The sequence below is a fragment of the Benincasa hispida genome, chromosome 6, assembly GCF_009727055.1.
Source record: "Benincasa hispida cultivar B227 chromosome 6, ASM972705v1, whole genome shotgun sequence".
Taxonomy (NCBI): Eukaryota; Viridiplantae; Streptophyta; class Magnoliopsida; order Cucurbitales; family Cucurbitaceae; genus Benincasa; species Benincasa hispida.
This window is the reverse complement of record NC_052354.1, coordinates 38808663-38819779: the sequence shown is the minus strand read 5'-3', so window position 1 is coordinate 38819779 and position 11117 is coordinate 38808663. Positions and strand designations below refer to the sequence as shown.

At 31.4% G+C, this 11117-nt stretch overlaps 1 protein-coding gene across 3 annotated transcripts; it reads left to right on the top strand.

Moving 5' to 3' along the window:
* Positions 1-250: 250 nt before the first annotated feature.
* On the top strand, positions 251-6349 carry LOC120080369 (ADP-ribosylation factor 1). Of its 3 annotated transcripts, none has more exons than XM_039035013.1 (9): positions 251-403; positions 553-727; positions 832-870; positions 1729-1791; positions 2339-2357; positions 4232-4343; positions 4834-4881; positions 5548-5678; positions 5987-6349. In XM_039035013.1, exons 2-9 carry the CDS (start codon positions 625-627, stop codon positions 6018-6020), a joined length of 549 nt encoding a protein of 182 aa, XP_038890941.1. In that variant the 5' UTR covers positions 251-403; positions 553-624; the 3' UTR covers positions 6021-6349. The 3 variants fall into 3 exon arrangements, with proteins under 3 accessions (XP_038890941.1, XP_038890940.1, XP_038890939.1); XM_039035012.1 differs by having other exon boundaries at positions 262-465; positions 540-727; XM_039035011.1 differs by having other exon boundaries at positions 263-465.
* Positions 6350-11117: the final 4768 nt, after the last annotated feature.

The window sequence follows — 11117 nt, the reverse complement described above, 5'->3', positions numbered from 1 at the left end:
GTAAAATAGTAAGTTTTATAACAAATAAAAGTTTTGAAATAGTGTTGATCGTAGCTAATTGGATATTAAAAATTAGTATTTAGGTGGTTATTATAGTATGAATCTTGGCCTCGAAATGTCACCTAAATGGTTAGAGGTTAGAGATTTAAATATTTTTTAATAAAAAAATGTTTTCAAATTTGAAGGTTTGTAAAAAAGAATTGTCCTTAAACACAAGGGGGGAAAATAGAGCAAATTTAGAATATAAAACAAAAATATACCTCGGAAGTGACGTGGATTGAACGCACCGCAGAGGGAGGAACACGGCCGGGCCATCAAAGAAATTTCTGTTACTTAGCCAAATTTCCAACTCCAATTTTGAGAATTGCGAGACGAATTGGAGCAGATCAGCGAGTTCTTTACTGTGAGTCGGCTACTTCTTTCTCCAGATTTCTCATTCAATCTTTAATCCTGACAACAACGCAGGTTTCTGTCTTCTTCAAATCCCTCTCTCTTAATTTTTCACTTCTCTGTTGAATCATTGAATGTTCAGTCTGTAGTTGGTATTTTCAGGGATGTATTGAGCTCTGCGTTTGAGATCTGATCCCTAATCTATCAATAACCCATCATTTTTCTCTGCACACCATGGGGATTTTGTTTACTCGAATGTTTTCTTCGCTTTTTGGGAATAAGGAAGCTCGGATCCTTGTTCTTGGCCTCGATAATGCCGGGAAAACTACAATTCTCTGTAGGTTTTTCTTCATTTTCTGCTTTTAACTCTGTTATGTGTTGGGTTTGCCTGATATTCATCTTGGCGCCTTTTTGTGATGGATTCTTTTCAATGTTGTGCAGATCGGCTCCAGATGGGGGAGGTTGTCTCCACTATTCCAAGTTGGTATTCTTTCCAAATGTGATCTTGTGGTTCTCTTGTTATTAGAATTTTGATATAGGGGATAACGCGCATTCCGTTAATCATGAAAATTACAATTTGAATTTTTGGCATTTAAGTTTAAGAGGTCGTGTGGAATTACCATAATAGTTGCTGCATAAGTTTTATAGATCATTTAATACTAATGGGTAGCTTCAAAACAATGGTTGCCTTCATTTCTCTTTGGAGATTTCTATAGTTCGAGTTTTTTGTTTTTCATCGTACTTTTTTGTTCTTCTCTTTGTGGACTCCCCATCCCATTTATAGAAGGGGAAAGATTGGAAATTAAATCTTGAATGCTGAAATTTAACTTCAAGAAGCATAGGCATCAACTTTAGTTTTTCAATTGTTGAATTGTAAATAGTGAAAAGTTGATTGGAAACAACTGCGAAAGGTAATCTAAGGCGGGGCAGGCCATAGATCTAGGTTCCTTAAAGATGATGAATTCAAACTATAGTAGTTTGTTGTGAAATTAACATGAGAATTTTCTACGACTGAGTTGTTTTCTGTGGAAATATCGAACTACGTTCTGTGTAATGCTTCACTTAGGATTTGCCAGTATTCGTTTTTTTCCCTCTTTCTATTATTACTACTTTATGAGAGGTTTTACTTAGAGTTTTGTAAATTTGGTGTGGTATTCTTATTCTCTACCTGTTTGGTTCTTTGATGCTTCCTAATGACTTCTTGTTACAGTATCTTCCATATTTCTTAATGGAAGTTTCATAAGTGAAAATTTGAATTGAAAATAATTGTTTCTTGCATTGGCTTTACTTCAGCAACTGTTCAAATGTCTTATAAGCCTTATCCTTTCTTTGATGCAGCAATTGGATTTAATGTTGAAACTGTTCAGTACAATAATATCAAATTCCAGGTCTGGGATCTTGGTAAGCCAATCTAGGTCCTTGTATCTTTAATTGAAAATATGTGATCCCATGTTGTATCATTTTCTCCATCACTACTTTGATGAGACCACAAAACACTCTAGAGAACAAAAGCAGAGGGAGGGAGAGAGAGAGGAGCAAATGATACAACATGTAATGATTGTATCATTGTTCTGCTAGAAACAGATTATGCAGATTAATGTTTCTTATAAAAAAGGAAAGATTATTGAGATTTGTAATGATTTTATTTTAAATTCTACCAACACGTAAACTGGCATGAAAATTAATTTCATATTATGTAACATTAATGTTGCAAAGCCGATATGGTAATGCTAATATTACTCTTATTATTATTTTATTTTATTTTTTGCTGTAATAACCAATTCCAATGAGGGGCAAATATTTTAGTCATGTGTGTTTGTTCATGTCCATGCTTTCTTACTGAGACAATCTTATCAACTTGGGGCAAATATTAGCTTTGATTATTTTTTCAAATCCATCTGAGCATCTTGGTTATGTCATTAATAGTTTTCCATTGTCTGAAATGCAGGAGGACAGACTAGTATCAGGTTAGTCGTTTATTTTTGCCAGTTCATAGATATTTCACTAGAAAGTTGAAAGTCCATGGGGTTTCTAATTTTTTTTTTTTTTTCTTTCTTCTGATGCTTGATTAAAATCTCTAGCTTGTTGAAATAATCTGTTAACATTATGTAAGACAGTTCAATATAATCTATTTAACAAAAAGAAAAAAGAAAAAACAGATTAAGCAGGAAGAGGCTTGTAGGTGAAGGTTGTAAATGTAGAAATTCATCTCAGGTTCTCTTTCTCTCTCTTTTTTTGTTTCCGGGGGCGGGGGGACTCTTCTAGATTATATCAAGCGTTCATGGTATTCTTTTTAAAAATGCATTTAGAATTGCTTTAATGCTTAACTTTAATTGAAAAAAGGATGAAGAAAACAAAGAAACTCTATAGTTCATTAGAAGACATTCTTGAATTGGGATACCAAGCTCCGCTCATGTCTGTAAATTTCTTTATCAATGTGAACATCATTTCCATCTAGAAGATGGTTTTGTGCAACCCCACACCCCTAAATGAGATAGAATACTTCTCTTCTTCTTTTCTCCCTGAAATATTCAACTAGATGCCTCCCCGTGGCTCCCATCTCCAATTCCTAGATTGATGATTTCCTCAGCTGGAGGGAGAATGCCATGTATTTTTTTTTTTTTTTTTTTAATTAAAAGATAGGATAAGTGGGTGTTTCTCTTTCTTTTCTCTTCATTTTTCCCTTTAAATGGAAAACTTGTATCATGTTTCTTCTGATTATTATGATAAAGTAATTCGTTCTTCAATAATGCTTATTCTTCCTTTTCCAAGGAGCTATTTGATTGCACACGTGCAATCATACTAAATTCTAATGTAAAAGGAATATGATCGTATGGTTTATGGTTAGGTTACATGATTATTGTTGTACAGTTATCAATCATTAAATCCCATATTCATGATTAATGTTATAATTCTGATCTAGGAAGCTCAAATATGATAAGAAATGTGTCTGAACTATATATATATTTTTTTCTTTTTTTCCCTGAAAAACTACGCTTTTGGTATCTGAGGTTTGGGTTTGGAAGCATTTTGGTCTCTGAATCTTTAAACTCGACATTTTAACTCTTGAGGTTTGAATTTGATAACATTTTGGCCTCTTTCGACAATTTTTTGTCAAAGTAGTTAATAGAAGCTAATGTGCCATTTTTTAAAATAAAAAATATTTGAAATATTTTTTAATGAATTTTCTCTCTTCCTTTTCCTTCTTTGTCTCCCTTCTCCATCCATGGCAGCTACCATTGCCACTGCTGCGACATTTCCGTCACTACCTCTTTTTTCCCTTTTTTCTCTTTTCTTTTCTTCTCCTTCCTTTCTTATTCTCTTTCTCCTTCCTCCTCCTTCCTCCCTTTTTCCTCATGTGTATAGGTGTTGATCAGTGATCACTATTGTAATTATGACCTTGATCTTGTTTTTTTGGTTTGAAGTCCTTTTCTCTTGTTAAGATCAAACTCCTTTATTGAGGTTGGAGCTTGTTTGTTTGTTTGTTTTTTTGTTGTTGTTTTGTAAGCCCTTGTTTACTTTTTATTTCTCTAAATGAAAGTGCGTAAATAGCAATCTTGGGTTTCTCTAGAAAGAAGTGGAAAGTGAATTCATAACCTTGTTCATTTGAGCCTGTATCAGTCTATCGGATTTCATGCATAGTTTCTCATGTCACGTGTCAACCAGACATTGTTTCTGAAGTTGACTAATTGGTGTATTTGTTACTTTAAACATACTTCAGCCCATCTATGTTCTCCTAATATTTTGTAACTGGTTCCCTACATAAACTTTTCTTTCTCCTGTCATTTTTCTTCTTTTTTTAAATTGTTCAAGCTAACTAGTTGCTTGCCTTATGTCGTAGACCATACTGGAGATGCTATTTTCCAAATACACAAGCTATAATCTATGTGGTTGATTCAAGTGATACTGATAGACTGGTCGTAGCAAGAGAGGAGTTTCATGCAATACTTGAGGTAAAATATGGTCGGTACTTGCTCATAGTTGAAACAGAATGTAGAAATTTGTCAAATGCTGAGCTTGTGTGTTTCTGAAATTTTGAAATGATGTTCGATGATTAGTTATATTATAAAATTATGCATTTTAGTATGTAAAGTTTGTGGTTTTATCTGATGCCGATTAACATCTCAATTCTGCATTAAAGAAATACATCATCAAGAGCATGGACTTGTATCTGGTCTTTTGATGTCAGTTGTAGTATGCTTGCATTGCTTTTCAGAAAGGTAGTATGTTTGCATCACTATTCTTTTCCTTCCGTTTCCAGTATCTTTTGCATAGAAATAAATTGAATAACTCTGAACTGTCCACAGTTTTTTTTTTTTTTTTGTTAAAGTATTGCGCTAGGTAATAGTCGTTTAAGTTTGTTTAACAGACAAATTTACTGTTTTCACTTTTCAGTAGATTTTTGTCAGCCAGTTTCAATAGTTTTCTTTTGTGTTTGTTCAGGAAGAAGAGTTGCGGGGTGCAGTTGCCTTAGTTTTTGCAAATAAGCAGGTTAGTGCTGTTGTCTTTATATTATTAGCATATTTTGTCAGAAAATAGAATCCTATAGACTTTGAATTATGAGAATCTGATAATTCAAGTATGTATATGCAACTGGGGTAGAAAAGTGGTTTAAGGGTTTGTCTGTATGCTTTGAAAGGAACATAAAAAAAATACCATTTCATCTTTTTTGTTTTTTTGAAAAAACCTGTCTAGATTTATCCTTTTTTTTGTGTTTATTTTCCTTCCATTTTACTTGTTGAAGTACATTATTAAGTTTATAATTACAACTACAAACTGTGAGAAGTGAATCGTATATTGATACTTATTTTTATATCAACCAAAAGTACAACTAGAAACTGTGCGAAGTGAATTGTATGTAGATAGTTATTTTATTTCAAGCAAAACAAATACTAGAAACAGTAGTTCTTATTTCTTTCAGATTCATTACATACTTGAAAACAGTACAACCTTATTTCTCTTTTTACCATTTCCCCCTATAAATTTCTCAACTCAGTTTTGGACTTTGAAAACTGTTACTTGAAATTACAACACAAGGTCTGAGACCCAGCATTCCTGAGATTGTGTATCTGAGATCTTTTAAAGACTTTGTATAAAATGTTTAATGCACTTTCTATATTTCTATCATTCCTATAAATTAACTTCACATTGGTATAGGATCTTCCGGGTGCACTTGATGATGCTGCAGTCACAGAGGCTTTAGAGTTGCATAAGATTAAGAACCGCCAATGGGCTATATTTAAAGCCTCTGCTATAAAAGGAGAAGGTCTTTTTGAGGGATTGGATTGGTAAGTTGCAAACTTGTACTTTACATTTGCTTTCGTTTTTATTTTGTTTTTGTTTTTTTTTCTAAATGATTACAGAACCTACAATCATTAGACACCCTTAGAAGCTTTGAAAGGATGGTCGATAGTAATGAACAAAAGCATCGAAGAAGTCTTTTGTTTGTGTTTTTCTCTTAAATTTTGTTTTTTTGTCGATGTTAAATGACTTCGGTCATGAAATGATGGGAGCAGCATTGTCAGTCAGGAAACTACGTTCTTGAAGTATTTCACTTGCTTTTATATAGTTTAACTGGTGTAACTTGTTAATTCAGGTTAAGTAACACCCTGAAGTCTGGAGGTGGCTAACTCTTACCGGCCAAAGAAGAATATTTGAGGCACCCAGTTAGAGAATACGATGTTTAAACATTATGACTTGCAGAAGAGAACTCATTTGCCGATTGATTTCGCCAGTTTTACTTGCTTTTTCAGTCACAATTTTTTTTAAGGGAACGAACTATTGGTATACATGTAAAATTGTTTTCATTAAAGATGGTGACCACTGGAGTTTTCACCGACTCTATTTTTCTCGTTTCCCATCTTTAATTGATGTGATTTGAAGCATATTTGTTACTATGCCTAAAGATTGTACTTTAATCACTAATTCCCTTGAAGAGGATATTCTTCTCTGAAGCTTAGAATGCATTGTATGGTGATGACTGTCTTTACCTTGTTGATGAAGGGATGTTGGATCCACTTTTGGGGGAAACTGGTTCGGATTCAGTGAAACCCGTGGGGTTGATTGGTCGGAATCAGAAATCTTGGGATTCTTGACACTCGTGTTTAGGGTGTAGAAATGAGTTTCGTTACTCTTTTTTTGGGTGTTTTTTTTATTCTTTGAATTTTATGACCTTATAATTTTTTTATTTGCATATCTATATTTTGACCAGTTGTGAAGCAATCTTTTTGAAATATTCAAATCGGTGTTTTTTTTTTCAAGCATTTTTAGAATTAAGTTTTTCTTTTAAAAAAAAATTTAAAAAAAGTCTATAAGTTTAGTAATCTTGAAAGCACATTTTACAAAGTAGTTTGACAAAGTTCAAACATTGTAAAATAAACTATGTATTTTTGTCGAGGTTTTTTTCAAAATTTTCGTAAAGTTTTGGGATTTCGAAAATACGTTTTACAAAGTTTGACAAAGTTCAAACATTGTGAAATGATCGTCTTTTCGCAAGTATTTTTCAGTGATTTCCTAAATTTTGGTAGGTGAGTTAAAGTAGTCAATGAGAAAAAAGATTATATGATTAGAACATTCAATTACATGTAGCAGAAAGTTTCATAGTTCTTGTAGTTTTAATTCGATTCAATTAAAAATAAATTAAAATACATTTTATATGCTAATTTCATAGTTCTTTTCTCTAAAAGAATAACAAAAAGCTTATCTAACATAGCCTAACTCTTATGTTTTGGGTTAGGTTGGATGGAACTTGGGGTTATTGGGTTGTATAAACACCTTTACCTTCATTCATTGCTTTCCCTTAAAGAAGTATTTAATAATTGTGTGGAATCCATGAAATAAAATAATATATCATCTAATAATGACATACTAAAGTATGTACTCTCCTAGTACTAAACTTTTTCTTTTTGTTCTCCTCTCGTGGCGGCAACGAACTCCATGGTGGCCACGTTGATGACATCGACGACCTTTGAATATCGAAAATCAAAAGTGAATTTTGGCCACCAATATTCTTTACCTCTTCACCCCTTAAAACCTGCAAAATCCACCAATGTTCGCATGACCTATGACGCCCATATTCTTAAAACCCATGTCTCAACTTCGCTATCACCTACACTTTTTCCTTCTTCAACTATCTATATGTAAATATCTTAAAGAGTTGTTTGAGACACTAAGTTGAGTTCTTAAGTCTAGAGTTGATACATTGAAGTTAAAAAATCTATATTTGAGGTTCATAGTTGTTTAGTCTAGAGTTAGGAAACATTAAAGAGAGGGAGAGAGAAATAAGGGATTAAATTCTTCAATAAATGTGCAAACTTCAATAGTCAGTAGTGGTGGATCTAGGATTTTATATAAGGACAGAAGTTCATATAAATATAATTTTAGATGCATAATATTTAAATCATATAACATCGTTGAAACAATATAACTAACTGGCATATAGAAAGTGCTAGATTTAGAATTTCATGTTAGGAGACATAACTTTATATAAAGTTAAAATTTAAGCCCATTAACATCAAAATTTGTGTCATATATAATTCTTGAACTTTAAAAAATATAAAATAGATCATTGACTACTCGATTAATGTGTCTAATATGTAGTACCCAACCTTTTTTTTTTTTGAAAAAAGAATGTAAATGTTGGTTACAAAATTTGTGAGGTTGAATTAGAAACAAAAATAATTTGTTTTTTTAATACAACGATTAAATTTTAAACATTTTTAATATCTTATGAGATTTTTAGATACTAAATTGAAAGTTTATATATCTATTAGACATTTTTTTTTTAGGGAATTATTAAAGTTAAGTTTAAAAGTTTAGATATTTATTAGACATAATTTTAAAAACTAGGAGTTAAACTTGTAATGCCTTGAATGTAATCTTAAATTAATGGTAAAGTAAATAACGAAGCAAAAAAATTTTATGTGAAAATGGTATTTATATGCCTTGATTTTCAAAAACTAAAAATCAATAACCAATAGTTACCAAACAAGCCTAAATTTTAAAAAAAATTGTAAATAAACATCAAAATATATGAAAAAAAAATAAAAATGGAATGAAATCTTTTAAGCTATTATACAAATATATATGAAATTGTTCGACTCACCACCACCGTTGGAGCAACGTCTTGTTTTGTGACTTCAAAGGGCACGCTCGAGTATACATGTCATTTATAAATAAATATATTTTTTATATTTAATAAAAAAAACTATATATATATATGTAAAATGACACGACATGAGAAAGATACATGTCCCTGATCTCTTTATAGATTCGTTGTCCTTGATAGTTACCACTATCGAAATTGATAAAGTTAAACTATTTAATATTTAATTTATGAAGTCGGTAGGCTAAATACCTTTAGAATACACAAGTTGTAACGGTCGAATAAAATTCAACCAAGGTTTCTTATACTTTTGCCCTTATGGGTGTTTTTCTAAACAGCAAATGCCTCGTATACTTTCTTTTAATGAAGTGGCTTCTTATATACATAGCTTTTCATTATCATTTATCATTACTACTACCAACATTTTGAATTCGACTATTACACAAGTAAAAATCAAACTTTTAACCTTGCAAAATTATTCTCAAAAAAAAAAAAAAAAAAAAAAATTGCAAAATTTTATTTACCAAAGTATTGGTCAAACTTTTTATTTCTTAGCCTTTATTATTATCTTTGTTCGAGCATTATAATTTTTTGAAATTAAGTGTGATTAATAAATGAGTTCTTAAATATGAACTCATGTAGTTTTATATTTGTAATAATTTAGTCCATAAATAATAATTTAATCTTTATTATAAAAAATTTCATCAAATTAAGTTACAATTTTTAGGTTAAATTATAAAAATACCCTTAAACTTTGTCATATGTTTCAAAAATATTTTTATACTTTCAAAAGTTGGAATATTACCCTTGAACTTTCATAAATATTTCAAAAATATCCTTGAAGTAGAAATTTGTTAGAAATTGGATGGAAATTGAGATGTGAAATGCTGTAGTAGGTGACATAGAACGAAAATTTGAATCATCAAATCGTTTTAGGTCATCCCCACATAGTTTTAAGTTTTGATTTTTATTTGAAATTCTAAATACTCTAAAATAGTTTCGAAAGGTTTATGAAAGTTGACGGGTAATATTGCAATTTTTGAAAATATAAGAATATTTTTAAAACAAAAAGGAAAATTCAAAAGCATTTGTTATAATTTAGCCCAATTTTTATTATGTAATAATTGATTCTTTACCGTTTATAAACAAATTTGATCCCAAATCTAACATTAATAAGAAATTTCATTAAATCTTAATAATATTTTTCATAACAGAAGACTAAATCATTATAAATTATAAAGTATAGTATAAAGATTACATTGAAACTCATTAGAATTATTTAAGGACTAAACACTAGAAGAATTTTGGGCTTTAATGTTGGTTTTAAACCGACATTAAAGATAGTGTTATTAAAACCCTTTAATGTCGGTTGTCTTTAATGTCGGTTTTAAACCGACATTAAAGGGCTTTAATAACACTGTCTTTAATGTTGGTTGCAACTGACATTAAAGCCCTTTAATGTCGGTTATGTCGGTTGCAACTGAAGCCCAAGAATCAAATGAAGCCTTTTAAACTGACATCGAGACCCAGAATCTGTCCGTTTTATCAATTATTGTTCCTTTTTTTAAATTCCATTGTCGAATCCATTTTTTCGGTCAAAAAGTATAATATGACACATCATCATCGAACACTGTGGCTATGACATATTATTTATATATGGATTGCAAATCTATTACATTTAATCCACAAATTTTGCATTAAAATTATAATTTAAAATGTCGTACAATAATTTAGCCCTTGAAAACACAAATTAAAAGTAATACAAACATTATGAGTTTACTGTCCCTTTCCACTTAGTAAGTATAGATCCCTTCATAATTCTTCTTAAACAGACTCCCCTAGCTTCAGCAGTATCTGGTTATAGGCATCTTTGTCTGATCACTGTTGTTCAAAGAATCACAAACAAAAAAGATTTAAGACAAAGGATTGAAAGTGAAAATGTGATCAGAATTCATATTCAACTAACCGTGTTTATTGGGAATGTGTATAAATGGTATATTCAAGGCAAAATTCTTTACTAGAATTCCCCAGGAAAAAGCATAAAGAGGTTGTGATACCAAATCTTTACTCCTTTATTGCACCTGCAAAACAAGAAAACTTAATAATTGAATAAATGAGAGAATCTTCTTTTTCAAGATCTTGAAGAATAGAAGTTTGGTTACCTAGATATGAGATAGGAAGACGATGGAAAATTTTCGGCAGCATAACGATGAAGTTGGACTCATCAACTAAAACTTATTAAAACTGTGAGTCAACATTCTTTTAGAGTATTTAATTAGCATAATGCACATGTTCTCAAGCCAATCAATCATTTAGTTCCTGCATCTATCGCTTAGCTCCAACGGCCCATCGTGTAGCTCAATCGTTTAGTAAACGATCTCGCTCTCAACGATCTCACGCATAGGCTATTGTTTAGCACTGACGCTTTATCGTCTAACTCATCCGCCTATCGCTTAACGTCATAGCCTATCGCTTAGCATTCGCCTATCGTGTAGCGCGTCTGCCCATCGTCTAGCGCAACACATCTATCGTCTAGCACTCACGCCCATCGCGTAGCGCCATCGTGTAGTCTATCGCTTAGCGCCCGTGCATCACTTTAACGCTCAATGTTATCGTCTAGTGC